The sequence below is a fragment of the Drosophila persimilis genome, unplaced genomic scaffold, assembly GCF_003286085.1.
Source record: "Drosophila persimilis strain 14011-0111.01,24,50 unplaced genomic scaffold, DperRS2 tig00000002-arrow-pilon, whole genome shotgun sequence".
NCBI lineage: Eukaryota > Metazoa > Arthropoda > Insecta > Diptera > Drosophilidae > Drosophila > Drosophila persimilis.
The window spans coordinates 11,806,591-11,825,332 of record NW_020825289.1 but is presented as its reverse complement, the minus strand read 5'-3'; the positions used below and the strand labels follow the sequence as shown (position 1 = coordinate 11,825,332).

Below are 18,742 nucleotides of genomic sequence, written 5' to 3'. Positions count from 1 at the left end.
GTTTTGAATAGTTCTTTAGCGTTTGTGTGCATATAAGGAGATCAGATCGGATAGCATCCCCACCACTACTCCCCCGCCTGCGCACCGCAGAACCCCGACAGATGTCCCAGAGAACAGCTGTCCAGAGAGTCCTGTGGGATGTGCCCTGGAGTCAGAGTCAAGGATTCGAGTGGGAAAGTCGGAAAAACTTTCGAAACAACTCAAGTTCTGTTCTACGCGTTCTGTATATCCAGTATTTTTGTTATAATTAAACAGAAATTAGCGGGGAAGCCAAGGCGGAAGTTCAACAGCTGTGACCTAGGTGTCGGAAGAGCAGAGACAGAGCGCGCCCTAAAAATAGCTGAATTTTGAAAATTAATGTCTGCGGCGCTGCCCGCGTGACACTCCTCTCTCCTGAGTTATGTGTGGGTTAAGTGCTGCTGACAGATTACGCCAATGCCAGGGAAAGATGGGCAATACATACATATGTACATACGAGGGCGGTCCGAATTGTTTCCCTCCATGAACTACGCTCTGAATCTCTTCCTAGCTCGAAGCGGAAGATATATTCCTCAAAAGAGGAGGCTATACCCGTTGCAAGCATCCATTTGTAGGGGCTGAATAGGTGGGAGCATCGCCTTGAACAGTGTATTGACTTCGAAGGAGAATAATGAAAAAGAAACATTTCGGACCGCCCTCGACTGAGCGAAGCAGATAGTGGCAGCGTTTAGTGATAGTTCACCGATCACGATTCGTTACTAATGATTTTACAACGGGCTAATTGATACCTCCCCGAGATCGGAGGCATTCATTTCGGGAGCAACGCTTTACCCATGAAGTTCGCACTGATATCGGTGCTCCTGGCGGGGTTTCTAATGGCGGCCTTCGGCGGCATCAGGACACGCCACACGAACATTAAGTGCGAAACGCGGGATCCGTCGTATGCGGAGGTGCCTGTCTGCCGCCTGAACGTGCTGGGACGTGGCATTATCGGAGCCAATGTCCACATTAAAGTGTCCCAACTACCGATTCGGAAGGTGTCCATCAATTTCAGCGTCTTTCAAAAGCTCTCCGGCTACCATCCGTTCCTGTTCAACGTCACCGTAGACCTTTGCCACTACATGAAGCACCCGAATCCCTACAATGTGTTCCACTACTTCTACGGCGCCCTGCGGCCCTTCATCAACGTGAATCACACTTGCCCCATCAATGTGAGTGCCCCGATTGAAGCTGCCAATCGACTGACTCTCCTTTTGCTCTGGCTCTTTGCAGCACGACATTATCCTGAAAGACTTCGTTCTGAATGATCAAATGTTCTCCAGAGTGGCCGGGCCCAAGGGCAACTACATGTTCAAGATCAAAATAATCAGCGAGGGTGTGTGGAGGGGGACCATTTACTCCTACATGGATGTCAACGCGGAAGACAATACCCGTATTATCCCCTCGGGATAGGATTCTTCTATATAGCATTTTGGGAATATAGCACGTAATTTTGAAATATAAAACTCTCGACTCTTTCTCTCTTTTTCTTGGTTTTTTTTTTATCATAGCTGGATGTGGCACCCACCCCATCAACAGGGGGGTGAACAGGGTTTGAGGATGCACCTTTTCCCTGCTAAAAATCGAATAAAATCTGATTCAGATCAGTAACAAACAAAATAGAATCTATCGTGCGACACCGCTCGGCTAACAATGACAATGTCCAGTGACGTCCCATTTCGAATCGGATGGAGAGCTACAGGTGAGGGAATGATTGAATTTCGGAAATATTAGTGACACTCGAGTGCATTCCGATAGATGCGATCGATTGAGCGGTATTCAAGTATCATTTAACTTTAACAAGCACCGATTGAGTTTCATTGTTTATTGGCGTTGCTCTCGGAGTAAAGAAAGAGAGAGAGAGAGGGAGAGGGAGAGAGGGAGAATAGCTGTACTTTAATTAACATGTGCTGAGAGGGAGCGAGAGGGAGAGGTAGAGGCAGGGAGCTGGGTAGCTGGGGAGAGGAACAGCTGTTGTGGCCTGCCAACTTTTCCCAAAAACAATATTTTCCATGTTTCTGCGTCTGTTTTTGTTGCTGCCTTTGGTGGTTGCCTAACAAATTAATATCATATTATTTTGCTGTTTGCTGGCTGCTCCACCTCCTCCTCCTCCTCCTCCACACCTATTATCACTCCCCTATCACTCTCCATACAATGCAGTCCTGCTTTACAGTTAATTTGGCTCCGGTTACATGTGAGAGTGCACGCATATGTCCATCTCTCCCTTCACATCGCTTTGGCAGCAATTTCCAATTGAAATTAATGTTTTATGGTTTCAGCAGAGACCACACACAGACACACACACACGCACACAGACAGTTGTACCATAAAGAGAGATAGATAGATAGTCGGAGAAAGAGATAGCTGAGGGCTCGAACAACAGCTGAAGGAAACGTTTTGTGCCTTCTTCTAATGCCAATTTGCTATCGAGTTTCCTGAAAGTGACAAAAGAAAATACCAATCCTCTTCTGTCGTTCTCCCTCTCCCTCTTCCACTCCTTCTCTGGCTCTTTGTCTCGCCTTTGGCCACGGCAAATTGGACATTCTTCTTCAAATTTCCTGTTTATGCTCCATAAAATCCATTGATGCGTTTAATATTGGCAACTTGGCTGTTCCGTCCGTCCGTCTGCCTCTTTGATGGGGCGCTGTGCCAAGGAAGTGGCAAAGGAAGGAACAGCGTGCCATGTACGTGGTCTGGCATTCAAATTGATTGTTGGGGTATGCCACGAGTGGAGGAAACGTCTGGCATTTCTCTACCAGCTTTTCCCTGTTTGAGTCATCGTCGTTGATGGCGCACAGCTGTTGAATAGTCGCTTTCGTTTATCCTTTAACGAAGGCGGAGCTCCAAATGTTGGGGAATGCCCGAGAATGCCCGAGAATGGTAACAAAACAACCACATACATGTCGTGTGCCTGATGACCAACCAACATTCGCCACAGATTCGGCAGCTCTGAGATTTTATTTTTATAATTATGCAATCCCAAGTATGGCTTTGCGGTGTAGGAGAGGGGGAAAGGGGGCGATCATAATTATTTATTTTTAATTTGTTTCGCATATCACTTGAAGTGGGCTCCGACCTGGTCCGGGTCTGCGATTATGCAACTTCTGTGTGCCTGTATGGCAGGCACCTGGAAAATGTTGCAGCAGCAGCGGCAGCCGTCGTAGTGGGGCATCCCACGCATGGTGCATGCCCCAGGCCCCGGGCCGACTGGCGCCTGCCCACATTCGGCGGCGGCATGGGGGGGAACGGGAAAGGGGCGCTGTTAATTGAATTTTTTCGCCAAACTATTTGAGAATATAAAATAATAATAACAGATACCCCGAAAATTGTGCTGGAAAACAGGTTCAGTTCTCCTTCGATCCGATCCGATCTGATCCGAAATTTATGTCAATTTCCGAAAGTGTTAATTGCTCTTGACGTGGATTTATGTGCGGGGCACTATTTGATCTGCTCTGCGGTCCGACAGTCCGTCTCTGCCACAAGTGGGGCTACTCAGTGGGGCAAAAGGGGGCAGGCAAAGGACCGCAGGCCAGGGGTTGCCCGATTTACATTCAAATGCAATGAATATTCAAGCTATTTATTATGACATTAAGTGGATGAAAATAGAAAATATAATGGAAAATGGAAAATGTCAATAAAAAGCGAATGGGAAAAGTTTTTCCCAATTTATGATTTGGTTGAAAATAATTTCGAATGATTTTCATGGCATTTTAATGCGGGGGGGGGACTGGAGGCGAAAGTAATTAAAACAAACTATTTGATTTCCAAAGATAATCGAATTACAAATTTACGGAATTTAGTTTAATAGATTTTATGATTTTATAGATGATTCAAAAGATAATCTTTTAATTTCCATTTCTTTTAGACACTGTCTGATTTTCAATATAAATTTTCAAAAATAACCAAAGAAGAAGAACAAAAATCCAATTAAAGAATATCAAAATTCTTTAGTTTTTTAACTTTTTCTAATATTCACAACAGACAAAGAAAAACTTAATTTGATGGCCATAGAAAGTTTCGAAAAATAATTATTTTCTTTTGCTGGAACACCCACACACTTTTGTTGGGTGTGTCAAGGGGCAGGGGGAAAAACCCTGATAAGACTGAGCCCCGAATTTGTGCGCTTTCCTTGGCAACAAATTATGAAAATGAAAAATGCCATCAGAGCAGCGTAAATCATCTGATTTTGACACGCATTATTATTTATCGCCTGGGTCGGCCCCAGAAAAGACGAAAAAAAAAAATAAAAAGGGGGAAACAGACATAACTTTCGACTGTCAAGTGCATATCAGGTGGCAATAAAGGTATAGATAATAGAGAGAGATATTTATATATATGTATTTTTGGCAGAGTTAAGCTGGTGGAATGAAGGAGCGGAGGAATGCCCTGGCAGAGGGTATTACCAAAGACTATACAATATATTGTATATACTATTGTATAGTCTTTGGTATTACCTTGTTTCCCCTGAGCTCGCAAGGCGGAAAATCTTCGAAAATTAAGTAGATCGTAAAGAATGATCAAAATTGTTATTTTGTTAATTTTTAATTTTTGTAATTTATTTATTATTTATTTAAAGTTTAAAATTTTTTATTATTTATTATTGCATATTAATATTTTTTGAACATTTTTTATTTTTTTATTTATGACATATTACTATTTATTTTAAATTTTCCTTTTATTATTATTTTGTTATTTATTTATTTGTAGTATTTTTATGTTTTGTTTTCGTTTTATTTATATTTCAGCTCTAGATATCCCGGGTATCCCCGAATATTCCTGTTGTAATTCCACCAGATGTTCCTTGTTTTTGTGTCCTTGTCGCCAAATAATCGTATAATACGAGGAGCCTTAATATTCCGACGCGCAACCGTATGGCAATGCCATAGTTTCAAGCACTCATCGCTCTCCCATTATGAATCATCCGCAAGGAGTGGAAATGCCATCCCAGGAGTAGGTGAAGGAGCAGGAGCAGGAGAAGGAGCAGTCACAGCAGGAAGAGGAACAGGAGCAGGAACAGGAGCTGGGGGGGAAAAAAAACTGAAAACATTTGCCATCTGACTTCTGCCCCGAGTTCCCTTTTTATTTCTCTGAGTTTTATGGCATTCTATTTTAGCTCGAGTGCTCCCCACAGATCCCAATCCCAACCCCAACCCCAGCCACCCCCCAAAAGCCCTCGACGTCTCGACGTTTGGCCCCGTCAAAACAACATTTCTGTGTGTTGGGCAAACCGCAAAGAGTCAAACAACCAGCGACAACGACAAACAGCCACTATACATATATATATATATATATATGGATCTAAGGATATATAAATGTGTGTGTGTGTGTGTGTGTATAATAAAGTGAAGCTGTTGAAAGCCGCATTAGATGGGGGGAGGGGGAGGATGAGGTTGAGAGCGAGTATGAAAGAGAGGGTGCTGTGCTGGCTGATGAGGGAAAATTCTCTGTGTGGCAAGCGTCTGTTGCAAAATCGAAAAAATATTGTGCGTCCAGGGCAGGGACAGGGGCAGGGACAGGGACAGGGGCAGGGGCTGCAATAATGGACTGGGCCAACACAAGAGTCAGCTGAGCGGAGGGCGAGAAAAATCGATAAATGCTTCGAATGTATGAATTATGTGTCTGTGTCCCTGCCTCCCTCCCTGCTGCTTGCCGCGCGACGTGGCCTGCTGCCGTCGATGTGTTGTATCTTTGAGATTCAGCTTCGACTGCTGTGCCCGCCCGTGCAACGGGTTAAGTTCAAGTGGCAGCTCATTGCACTCCCAGCACGAGATAGTGAGAGGAGCATTTTCGCATTTAATTTTTGCACAGCAGTCGGCTCTCGGATTCGGCGCCCACACGCAGTCCGCTTGGATTTATCCGCTGTCCAGAGCGACTGGGGCGACTCTGCCCACACAGAGCAGCCATCGACAACAGCCAGGGACCACCGCTGGCCGGGCGGCCAGTCCATGGACGGACGGCGACCAGTCGTCCCCAAAGTGCTGGAATGTTTTTGGCCAAACTCATATGCAAATATGTTACGAGCACTCGTCTATCCCTCACCGGGGGAGGTTGGGGGGTGGGACAGGTCCCGCCAGGAGCGTGTCGGAAGGGTAGTAAATCAATGGATGGAATGGAATATTCATTCATTTGGCCACTGTCTCTGTTTTCCATTGTGTCATCAAAATCCCCAAAACACAGCCACATTTTCCACAATAAAATCTCAGTTGTGGCAAGGAATCCTCCCCCCATCCCCCCCACACACAGGACATACGAAACATTTTTGTGAACTAAAATAATGGGATATACAAATTTAGCAATAAATGGTTCTAACGGTTGTTTTTCCTCCATAAATATTCTTCCTCCGAGGAAAAACATTCAAATATCTCCAAAAGCTGCGCTTCAATCACAATCTCTTCAAATTGTTGTTTATTTACGCGCAAAACAAACCGAAAATCTTAATTAAAATTGAAATGTCAAAGCAAGAATGCGAATCTGATGAGGGGGCAACACAGAGAGAGAACTGTTGGACCTATAACCTACCAAGAGAGCTGCCACAACAAGAGGCAACTTTCATAAATAGAAAGCGTTTTTTTGGTGGATGCATTGCATATCCAATTGATGGACGGCGGAGGAGAGGGGATAGGAGATATGCCTGAAATAGTACTTGGGGAGAAGCAATAAATTCGTTATGCACACACACACACACACACATGCACTCATACGTATTTATGACAGCACGCACAGAGAGCGAGCCCCAACTGCAGGTCGAGCCCCGAGCTTGATTCCAAAAATTGACCCCCGAAAAAGTTATCTATAGATCGTCGGACGTCTGTTGTTTTCCTTCCAATGTGTGCGTGCGTGTCTCCCCCTCTCCCTCTCTCTCGTTGTTGATAAATGAAAATTGAGTGCAACGTAAAAGCGACGTTCGATCCGATTCGATTCGATCCGATTCGAAGTTTGAGCTGGTGATAAGGCAATCAATAAAGCAAACACAACTCGAGGAGGTTTATTGAACCACAATCCTCCCCTCCCCCGTTCCCCTCCTCCTCCTTGTCGTGGGGCAAGCCCCCGTCTGGTCGAAACGCAATTAAGTGAATTTTCATTTATTTATTTATTTTTTTCTGTTGCCGGAGTCCGCTTAGATTTTTGTTTATTTCTTGCTTAATGGTGATTTATGCTGCATATCGGTACAGTACAGTCTAGGCCCTGTTCGAAAGTGGGCTTTTGGTGAATTGCCAGTCGAATGACGGGAATGAGTTGACTTATGAATCAGTTACAATCACATTTTGGATACCGATAATGCGGTAAATATTTGCAAACGACTAACGGGGGACCGTTGGAAACAGAGCCCTTAAGGAGAGAGAGAGAGAGAGTGAGAGAGCACAAACTTACCTGAGTGCAGGCAAAATGTGTGGGGGAGAGTGCACACACACACACACACACGCACCGGATTGGGTGTCAAGTTAAATATTTGTTGGAAAATATTTACCCAAGACTAATGCCATTCCTCAAAGAGAGTGAATGAGAGGCAGATAGAGGCGACAAGACGAGATTTGAAAGGGAATATTTGTGCGTGTAAACAAATGACAAACGTATGACGATGATGATGATGAAGATGGGAATGATGATGGTTGATGGCTGTCCCTGAACTTGTACTCCTCCTCGATTCGAATTGAAATTCATTCTATGTACATGCGAGAGCTCCAACGATTCTGATCTCTATAAATGATTTGATTGACATCAATAATTGCCTGTGTACATGCACATACATATGTACATATGTATGTATCTATGTATCTACGAGTAGGGCTACCGAGGGGCAGCAACGACAGTGTTTGCATAAAAAATAAACAGAGCTTTCCTGATTGACATTGAACGTTCCCATCCGAAGCATAATTGAATGCCTTTGCTTCGACCCCGAATACCCTGTAGTCCAAAGAAGGGTAAACGCTAAGAGATAGCTCCATTTAGCTCCATTTAGCTCCATAGGAATATTTTGGACTATAAATTTTGGTGTATCATTCTCAGCTCTTCAGTGTTCTTTCGGGATTTTCCAAGCGTTTACTTATTGCTGGGCATCCAGCCTTCGTTTCGCGTCTTCTTATTGCTTTGTTTTTTCTCTCCCTCTCTCTCTCACTCTGTTATTCTTTTTCAGATCTCGTCGCCATCAATCACGTTTTGGCAGGTCCACATGCTTTTTCTTTCAGTCTCTCCTCTATTCCTGTCTACGTGACTTCCCGTCTTCTCGCTTGCCCATTTGTCCATGAGCTTCGGCATTCTCTCTCTCTCTCTCTCCACTCTCCACTCTCAGCTCAACTCTTCCTTTCGCTCTGACTCCTCGCTGTTGTCATGTCAAACACCTTCTGCGAAAGTTCAAGTATGGAGTTCCCTCTCGCCTCGCCGCGCCTCTCCCTCTGGGCAATTTCACGCTTGTCAGGACAGCCACAACAAAAGGGAGAAAAGTTCTGGCTCTCGTTATGTTCTTACGATACCTTTACTTAACTTCTACCGCTGCTATCGGCGACAGAGGGCAGCAGAGAGGCAGAAGCAGAAGCAGAAGCAGAGGCAGAAAAGCTCATTTTGCTAAGAGGAAAACAGTCTCCTGCTGTTCTCCTCCCTCTCATCGCTCATATCAGACATAAAAGCATAATTGGATAACTGTGATGGGCACGACAGTTTTCCCAGTTATTTTTCTAATTGTAAAATGATCCAAACGCCCACATACATACATATATGTGTGTGTGTGTACTCGCATCATCATTGTCAGAAGAGTCTCGCCTCACTCTCTCGACAACTGACATAATTTTATGCTCGACATTCAATTAGAAGAGTAGGTGCTTCCATCCACCCCCGCCATCGTTCGTTCTCTCTCTCTCTCTCTTTCTGTTTGTCTTCCTCTGGCAAATGCAAATTGCGAGCAGACAACAGCAATTTGTGTCATTGCCAGCAGGCAGAAACGTGAGCCACGAGAGGGAGAGAAGAGACTACACTGTGCCAGCGAGAGAGAGACTTGTATTTTGCTACCTCATTACAAGATTTGCATATTTGTCTCTCAGGCTCTAGTTTCGGCGTCAACAATGACAACTCGACTCAAGGATAATGCTAGACCTCAATACGGAAAGCCCCTGAGAGCCGCAAAGCAACATCCCAGCCACTGCTGGCCCAAACACTGACTTCCTGTGCAGACTCAAGTGCTTGGCCACTCTGGAGCTGCATCTTCAAAGTGTTCGGATGATTTGGCTCCTCATAAAGATGGCAACCTAATGGCTCCACCAGCAAACTACAAGCCAAAGTGATCTGAACACCAACTGAAATCATCGCTGGCTGGTCGCATTTTACGATACTTTATGGCAAATGTCAGATGGCTCCCCGCCCCCAGGCAGGTCCCCTCTATGACAGACGGCTCAATTTGAAGACGCCACCCAGCGGTGGCTGCTTCGGCGGATAATTGCCATTAACCAGGAAACTCCACACATGGACATGGCGCGTCATAAGCCGCTGCCACATCTAATCCAGCGACTGCGATTGCCATTGCAATCGTTTCCAGTAACACAACTGCAAACAGCAGCAAATGTTGGCCCCGCTTTGGGTTCAGTTCAACATCACGATGGGCATGCGGCAAGGGGGTAAGGGGCGGGGGGCAGGGGCTATGATATATGCAGCACTTAGTACCTACTTAGGTTGCGCGGACGCGGACAACAGTTGAGATAAGATCATGCCCAGCTGGAAGACAGAGAGGACCAGAGCTGTTTGGCTTAAAGCTTGCATGGTGTGGCAGGAACTGCATAAAAGTCTATACGAGAATAGCATTCTCTTGCCCTTTAGACTTCAGACTGGGCTGGGAAATGCTTTCATTTTGTGAATTTCCCTCTTAAGCTTCTTACCTCATTTACATAATATTCCCATTGCGGCTTTTTCAATTATGAGTTGAGTGCTAAATGCTAAATGAGTTGGGCGAAGAGCACTCCCAAAAGTACTGGGAAGCAAGGAAGGGCCCACCTTTTTGCAGAGCATCCACCCCACTGTGCAATAACTGCAACCGCAGGCAGAAACCACACGACTACCGACGACCAACGACCAACGACCGACTACCGTGGCTCTGCAGCCGCCTCGCGTCGCGTCGCGGCTCGTAAGTGGCATAATGTACGTGCATTTTGTAGATAATAATAAAATAATAGCAACGCCACGAACGGCTGCCTGCGCTGCTCATTCAGCTGGAGCCGAAGAGTCGCCTAGTGCCCGAGACGATTGGCGCTCGGATCAGATCGCATTCGATTCGATTGGATCGAGAGACGGAACAGAACCAAACGGATCGGATCGGAACAAAACGAAACTCTCGTAGTCTGGCCCCTTGCGACCGACGCGTCGTTAGTCTTGTGGCCTGTTGTAACAAATTACTTTTGGCTGGGCCCCTCCTCGATCACCTCTGCCCCTGGAGCCACTATTCAACGATCTCTCAGACATTGTCGTCGCCATTGTTGTTGTTGCTTTTGTTGCGGCAGTGGCTAGTCTGGTCGAAGCTTGGCTCGTTTTTTCTATGGCAATTGCAGGCCGCTGCTAGATTAGCTCCGAAGATATGTGAGTAGTGGAGGGGGACCGCTTTTCCGTCGCCAATCAAACGATCGATCTACTTTAAAGGCAGTCATGGCCGCAGTTTATCTCGGGGCACACTGCCCAGCATTTTGTTGACCGATAAGCCCCCGTCGAATGGAAGGGGACGCTGCGCTGGGGAGTAGTCCAGTGCCCGGTGGCGTTTGGAGCTGGCCAAAGCCAAGACCAACTCCATTTGCTTGCCAACCAAAGCCAAACGAGTGACTTTTTTTTCAATTAATGTGGCCCATGGGCACACGGGGAAACCTGAAACCCGAAGAGCAACGCGAAGAATAACTAAACGAGAGCGTGTAAGAGGCGCCTAGTGGATGTTACGACTAGACGATATCCCTTAGCCAAGCAGCATTTTTGCGGTATTCTTAATCCTGGGCATCAGATAACACCGAGGCCTCCCTCCGAGGCGCCAATCCAGCATACCCATCCCATACGCCGAACCGAGTACCCGAGGTACAATAATGCAAAAACTTTTGTTTACTTTGTTGCTTGTTGTCTGTCGTTGTCTCGCGCCTTGAGAGGAGGAGTAGAGGAGGAGCGGCACCCGGCACTCGGGGCTGGCTTATCGCTCGCTCCACTGGGCTCAAAATAATTATGAAGCTCGTCGTTTTGCTTGTTTTGTAATTGAGTTCTTTTCCCAGCAAAGGCGTGGCACTAGTGGCACTGGGAAGATCTTAGGCCTAGAGCCGGGTGGAGCCTCCTGGCTGGCACTTTGGCTAAATGACTGCATTTAAAAAAACTGTTGCCGACTTCCGTTTCGCTCGCTCTCGTTGCCCACTCCCTGGCACTGCGAAAGGTGATTAAGTGCGATTCGAGGCGTGGAGGCAGATAATTTCTGATATTTTATAGCTTCAGTCTGGCGACGGAGGAGCCGGACTCTGACTCCTAAGAGGTGTGAGATTTACGAACTGGAATGGGGACGGGGGACAGGGCAGGAAACATTGCCATGGCATGTTTTTAACGGCACTTTAAGCCACTAAAGCACTCTCCACTACCAGAAGATCCAGAACGGGCAAATAAAGTACAGATAGAAAGAGAGAGAGAGTTGGTTTCGGCCTGGAACTAGTTCATTGGAATGGCACAACGTTGTGTGTCCTTCGACTGGGCTGTTCAGCCGGTTGCGGTACAGTTCCGCCCCAAGCAGATCCCACCTACGCACTCAATACCCTGCACCAGACCCCTATATGATGGCACAGAATGCAAATCGCCATTTCCTGGACTCCCGCTTTCAGTTCTTCTGTGGCATTCGCAAGGTGTGTTACTATAGGGTGAGGCATTCCCAAGGATCTCACTCTTGCGGTGCTTGGCTCTCTTTACTCCCACTTCCTCATTGGTTTCTTGAGATCACCTGACTCTCTTTTCGCTCTGCCCCTGCGGTGAGGCCGCTCTCTGACCAAAGTCTCGAAGTTTGTTGAACTTTGAGGATCTTTGGGTCTGCAGCCTCTCTTTCGGTCGCTTGTTGCTGTTGTGGCAGGGGCTGTGGCGGGTTCAAGTGAATTATTCATGTTGTCATGTCGAATTGCCAAAAGGAAGAAGCTTCGACCGAAGTCCGAAATTGCATTCTGCCAGCAGCAGGCACGCATCCAGCAGAGGTGGGAAAGAGACGACACTCGAGGGGCGAAGGAGAGCTTGCGGGAGTTTTTACTGTTCTTCTGTTCGTCTTTGTTTTTTTGGGTGCAACCCCGCCACCCCTCCCCTGCAAATTCCAGCAACATGACTTGCCCAAAAACATATAAACGTACAAGATTTCTCCGTTTCTGTTTCTGTGGTTTGTTCTGTGCCAAATAAATTAAAATAAAACAAAACTGATTGCAATTAAAACCACACAGTGCGCAGAGCATCATAGCTGCCGCACAGCTGGTTGGACCAACAAGACCCCAACAAACAAACAAGAGTTTCCATTGTGTTTCCAGCCTTTAAAGAAGTCGGTCCAAGGCCTGGCTTTATGGAAATCGGTGATGACGAATGGGTACAGTCCATCCATCCATCCATCCATCCATCCATCGATAAGTGCCAGCCAGCTATATTGAAATTCTTTGGGCATCCTTTTAGCATCTTAGTCATATTTCCATGTGGATCGGTGGGCAAACAGATCAGCAGAGTATTTCCGCTTGCACTGTCAGCACTTCTGCGCCCTGTCCTGTTCCTGTGTTGCTCTCCCTGTCTCTCTCTCTGTGTGTGTTATCCCTGTGCCTGTCTCTTTACCAGCTCATAATTGAAAGACATTGCTTCGGACCGTAATTAGTCTGCATTCAACAGTGAAGAAGAGTGACCTCATTCCGTCTCCCTCCAACCACCACTCTCTCCGGCACTCCGGCTCTTCCTTTGTGGCACATTACGACACATCGCATCGCACTGCCCTGGGCCCTGGGCCATATGGAAATGTTTATTTTGACAAGCGCACCCTCAGAGGGAAAAGAAAAGCGAAACTGGGAGAAAATGTTGTATCACAAAGGGGTGCGAAATTAGAATAACATGTCGCTCAGCCCCATATGTATGTCCCATATTGTACATTGCGTCACGTAATGCGGGAACTCGTCCGGGACACGAAACAATTACCACAGTTCCCACAGTTCTCAAAGAAGACCAAAGCGTACAAATATGACCAGAAAAGTGAAAATAAAGCAGGAAATAATGGGAGCAGGACCTCAGCACGTGAGCTTGTAGATTCCGTCTGGTTCCAGGGTATTCTGGGATTCGAGAGTAGCTCCCAGTCGACCCACAGAGACTCCATTGTGTGGCATTGTGTCACCTGCCTGTAGGTACAAGCACATTTCTATGTCCTTTGTCCTGCCGGCTCACACACCCATGTGGATAGGTGAATATTTTTAATTACCGCGCGACCGCATAGACTTGGTGGGCCAAGCTTTTAATTAAATCTGGGGGAAAGTGCCTCGACTTATGACATGCCATGACCCAAATTCGTTCAAAGATTCCCGTTTTTCATTGTCATTCCATTTGCCTGGGACATGGCCCATTATATAATTTGTATGTGGGGTTCCCTTGGAGCTTCTGGCATTGATAAATACCAGTCCTGATAAGAGATAAATCCAGCCCGACGTGTTTCGGCTTTAGGGGTTGCTTTTTCCGGCTTCACAGGAGGTCGAAATTTGTTTGCATTATTTGCGCATTTTGTGGGGATTTCCCCCGATTCCCTCCCTCATTTCGGTTTTGTTTGCTTTTCCCCCCTGCCAACAACTAAAATTCATAACAGATACTGAAATATGATAAGCCCCTAGGTCAGAAGAGCACAACCTTCTATCAATCACTAAATTGTGCATTGTGCAGCTGCCAGCTGGTTTCCAGTTTTATAATGCCTGCCTGGACCCGAATATCTGACCTGAAACTGTTGCAGGTCCCAATCCTAATTGATTTTCGGTTTACCTGTGCCTGTACCTAGACGCCTGGGCCCAAACACTTGTTGGTCGGGCAAACCGTTCCATTCTTTGGCTAATGATAATGACTCCTGTGGCCCGTTTTCGGTACTCCATTTTGTGCCTCTCGAATCTGAAATTTCAACTATTAGCAGCACCAGAAAAGAACCCCGATTCGGTTTTGTTGCAGATTTGTTTCTGGAATGCAAACTTTTCTTGGATATTGGCATGTTCTCGACACAATCAATCGTATAATTAATAGAAATCTCATCACTTAATCGTAATTGCTGCAGCTGGAGTATTGTTTTCGCTTCTGGCCCTTTCTTTTTAGTGCCTGCTTTTCGTTTCCTATGAAATAGTTTCTGCCGTGGGATGGCCATGAAATATTAATTGTTAGAGCCTTCTGCTTATATAGAAAATAAGCCTCGAGTGCAGTTCAAGCGAACAGCTCGTTTCATATTTCTTGAAGTGCAGTGCAGTTTATTATTTTTGATGTCGAGGCTTCGCATTTCTTGTAACGAAGTGCCTGTTTATCGCTTCACGAGAAGCTCATTAGGAATGTTTGAAATTCAAGCGCTGGCGAGGAGATAACTGATTGACAGCCCCTCCCGTTTAGGGTGTTGCCTTATCTATCGGTGGAGAGCAATAAGGAGGAATTACCTAAATGATTGCCAAAGGTTGTTCCTCATGTGGCTCGATCTGGGCCTGGCCATATGTATACTTATATGTACATATGTACGTCAATTGCGAAAAGCTAGCGAAATGTCATATACTGGGGACTCTTATCAGGCTGTTAACACAACTCATCGAACTATGAGTAGTTTTTTTTCAGCCCCAATACCCATGATTTCGGGCACGTCGACCAGACATTTCGTCACCAGGGAATAGGGTACGTGTAGTATAGTAAAACGTGTAACAAACTCCTACCTTGACTGCCAATTGAAGGCTGCAACAGCTGCAGCTGGATCAGGAATATACTCAGAATCCACGTTGTTATCGTCGTGTGGGCCATGTTAATGAAATTGTTTCGACTGCTAATTTACGGGAGCGGTTACGTTACGCGGTAATTTGAGGGCCAGAGAATTTTGTTTACGATCTCGCGACGTTTTGCTGGCACGGCATTTTGGCCGTTGGGGGTTTTAATTTGATTCTTTTCTTACATTCACACACACAGGGCAACACTTACAGGAGCGGGCACACACGCACAGAAACTCACTCCACTTTTGTTGTGTATTCTTTGGCGAATCTTTCGCGTTGCTGCGTTTCCTCAATCAGATTTACGTTTACGTTTGTTTTGCCGGCTCTTTGCACCATGCAACAACAAATTTAGTTATTTTTGTTGTTCCCCTGCATTTCTGTGCAACAACAACAACACAAAAAACTACATCAACAAATTGCACGCAAACACAAACACACACACAGAGAGTAGTGTTGTCTCGCTCCAACTATCACTTGAAGAGCGTAGCTGCAGTTTCAAAATCACATTTTTCGCGCTTTTCTGTATTAGATTAACCGAATTACCGCACACACATCTTACAGTTTCGTTTGATTTATTCACTAATTATCATCTCGTCCTTTTCTTCAAGAAAAACGCATTTTCTGTCAAATTCCCCGACGCAGCATGCGCGGAACGACCTTGCCTCAGTTTTTTTTCGACGCCGAATGCAGTGTGACCGCGGACTTCTCGATGAAATACACCGTCCGACCCTCAGAAATATACCAAAGTATACGGTCTCATTTAAGAAATATACCGTAAATATACTGACAAATTCAAGTTATATTTTACATATTCCTCGTTTTTGATATTCCGTGCAATATAACTAACTAAATAAAACATTTAGCCATGCCCACACAATTTTATCCGATTAATGTATCTATTTTCTATATGACTGGTTTATTTTAAACAATTACTTTTGTTGCATTTTACGTAAAAAGAAGTTTTAGCGAAAATGGTAAAAAAAAATCGCGTCGTTTCCGTTTCAAAACCGTTTCAGTTACCAAAACCATTTCCGTTAATGTGCTATTTATTTGAACCTGTGGAAAAGGGCACCACCCACATGAAAAGAAAAGTTTATATGGATATATTATATGAGGTGTATATCAAATACATATCAAAAGTAACTTATCAATACCAATTTGCCAATACTTCCCGGTGGGTTCACCTGGTCAATGGTTGGGAAATGCCATATGTCGATCCAAGTTATTAAAGTACATAATTTAAAAGTATGGAATAAGACTCATTGCTGCTACCGATTCATACCCGATTCAAAGAGAGCGAAAATGAGAGCCTTAACCGAGCAGCATGTTAAGTTGGGATGTTAAAAAGAACTGTTAACAGAGGATTGGTGCGCGCGCAATGTACAGAAATTGAAATGCTGGAAACTTATCAACTTTGGTAAGTGAATTTTTTAATTTAAAGTTGGTTTTAGTGGGGTTTTTGTTCGCATATGTATGTACATATATGCTCCTTTGAGCTGTAGTTTTATGTGGCTGTTAGTGGAACATCGTTGGAAGTTTTTGGGCTTGAAGTTGGGGATACAAAATAACAAGTTGATTTTCAAAGCAACAGAGCGGGTATTTTCCCTTTTAACTCCGAATGGAAAGATCTCAGACCATAACCAGAAGTCATTCCCTTTCTTAAATTCTCTCAAATTTGTTAATTATAATTTCACTCAGGGAAATGTTAAATGTTAAAGCAATAAAAATATCATACCAGTCTCGACAAATTGACGATGGATGGGATGGGATGGGATGGGTGGGGGGCGAGGTGTGGCAGTGAAATGATAAATTTCACATTAAATGCCAGACGTTTAAAGGAAGCGGCCATAAAAATAAACGATATGGTAGGGCAATCAGCCAGACCTCAAGAGAATGCTTGGTCGAGGTGTGGGGTAGAGGGGGCATGTTGAAGCGAAATAAAATAAAATTCACTCTCGGCGGTCCGAAGGGAATGGACTTCATTAGCGTGCCATGGTCCATCCCGAAAGTGGGTCAAGTTTCTCGTGGATTTATCAAATTACCCGAGTACCAGAGATTTTCGTTGCTAATTGCAGGTTTTTCGAAACGACTCTCGGCAGGAGGGGCAGGAAGGGTGGATGGGATATTTCCCTGCCAAACGAAACTGCAAATTTTCAGTTTTAATTAATACCAGTTCGTCTGCCAGTCTGTCTGTCTATCTCGGTCTCTGCCTCTGTCTCTCAATTTGTTTCGTTAGTTTGAGGCGACAGCAGGAGCAACTTCCGTGCGGCTTAAAACGCCCACAAACCGCCAGCGTTGAGGGGCGAGAGAGGGGCGCGGACGCGACGGATCCCCCTCAAAGCTGTTACGCGCTGACACGAAACTTAAGAGAAGAGATTTATATTGGTGGGGAGAAAAAAAACACCAGACCAGTAAAAATGTAAAATTATTTAAAGAATATATATTTACTAAATCATGACAAGCAAGTCCTCTGTAGCAAGAGATTCTTAACTAATATTCCCAGCTAATAGACTCATGGACTCCATTATAATTATGCATATTTTGTACTGGGGAAATAACTTTCTTTCTTTCAGTTGAAAATCAATCGAAAACCGCGCAGACCACTTCCAAGCGCCTAGGCTTAATTGCAACCGACAGGAACCGCAGGCAGCTGATTGAGTTGCAAGTTGCAACAACAAGAACACGCTCAATGACAGCCACACAACCAGCTGCGAGATTTCAATTGAGTTTAGCGGCTGGCTGGCCGACTCTCTCAGACGCCAAGGCCGATGCCGAGGCAGCATATCTTTGTATGCAGATGGGTATGCGTGTGTGTGTCTCTTATTGCACATAAATCAAAATCAACTTGTAAATTTAATATGTCACCGTGTTTTTCGTTTTTTCTTATTTGTTCCTTTTTTTTAATATTTTTCCTGTGGCGCTTGCCAGAGAAGAGATCCGCTCCGCCAATGATTTATGCTTATGTATTTTGAGCGCCAACGAATTGGCGACAAAAACAAAAGAGAGAGAGAAAACGCTACCATGGAGGGCATCGACTATTAGATACCCATTACTTCAGCACGTGCTTGCTCGTTCCAACAGCTCCTACACCCTAGAGTAGTCAAAACAACATACATGCCGTGTGCATGTCGAAGCAGATTGGTGCTCGAATCGAGTTTCGCTGATAAAGGACACCGGCTGACCCCGAATATGTGTGAGTGCTTCCAGCATACCCTCGCAACGAGTAAGGGGTACCAAAAACCAATTGGAAATTCAGAAAGCCACAGCAACAAGAGTTTGAACAAAAGCAGGGTATACATATGTACGTATTGATGGTGTGGGCAAATCGTGACTGTGGGTTGGGATGGATGGCATGGCCTGGGGGCCGGCCTGGTTGGGAATGACAAACTAATTGATAGAGAGTGAGATGCTCGGCTGGAAAACTCCCAAATTTAATTTTCACACATTAAAATTAGTTGGAAAACCGGCCCAGTCCCTCAGACCCCAGCCCCCCCTTTTGGAGAGAGACCTGTAAATGAGGCAATAGACACTGAGTAATGACAATTTCAGGCCCTGGCGACAGTTTGACAGCTCTTGGGGATGTGGATGTGGATCTGGGTCTCGGTCTTGGTCTTGGTCTTGGTCTTGGGGAAAAGGGCGGCGTACCAACATTTTTCTTGTGCCGCTTGCTTGGAGTACCACAAATATTTTGCGCCTGACTTAAGACGCTGCTGACAGCAACGGATGTGGTTGCATGTTGCATGTGTGGAAACGAAAGCAAAATTAGGCTGCACTTTGAGGGGCGCGGA

General features: G+C 45.3%; 2 protein-coding genes across 7 annotated transcripts in view; one reads left to right on the top strand and one right to left on the bottom strand.

The window, feature by feature from the left end:
- The window catches only part of LOC6603461 (neogenin), a 38,933-nt gene extending 23,588 nt beyond the window's left edge, over positions 1-15,345 (bottom strand). For all 6 annotated transcript variants that reach the window (XM_026985447.1, XM_026985448.1, XM_026985449.1 and 3 more), the window contains exon 1: positions 14,904-15,345. In XM_026985447.1, coding sequence (XP_026841248.1) covers positions 14,904-14,988 — 85 coding nt within the window. In that variant the 5' untranslated portion in view covers positions 14,989-15,345. The remainder of the gene's footprint in view (positions 1-14,903) is intronic.
- On the top strand, positions 813-1,431 carry LOC6603459. The gene is made up of 2 exons (XM_026986973.1): positions 813-1,196; positions 1,252-1,431. Exons 1-2 carry the CDS (start codon positions 813-815, stop codon positions 1,429-1,431), a joined length of 564 nt encoding a protein of 187 aa, XP_026842774.1.
- Positions 15,346-18,742: the final 3,397 nt, after the last annotated feature.

Excerpts from the sequence above, each read along its gene's own strand:
- LOC6603459 (XM_026986973.1), top strand. The coding sequence starts at position 813 with ATGAAGTTCGCACTGATATCGGTGCTCCTGGCGGGGTTTCTAATGGCG. Across the intron at positions 1,197-1,251 it reads CTTGCCCCATCAATGTGAGT|CACGACATTATCCTGAAAGA; the intron begins GCCCCGATTGAA and ends GGCTCTTTGCAG.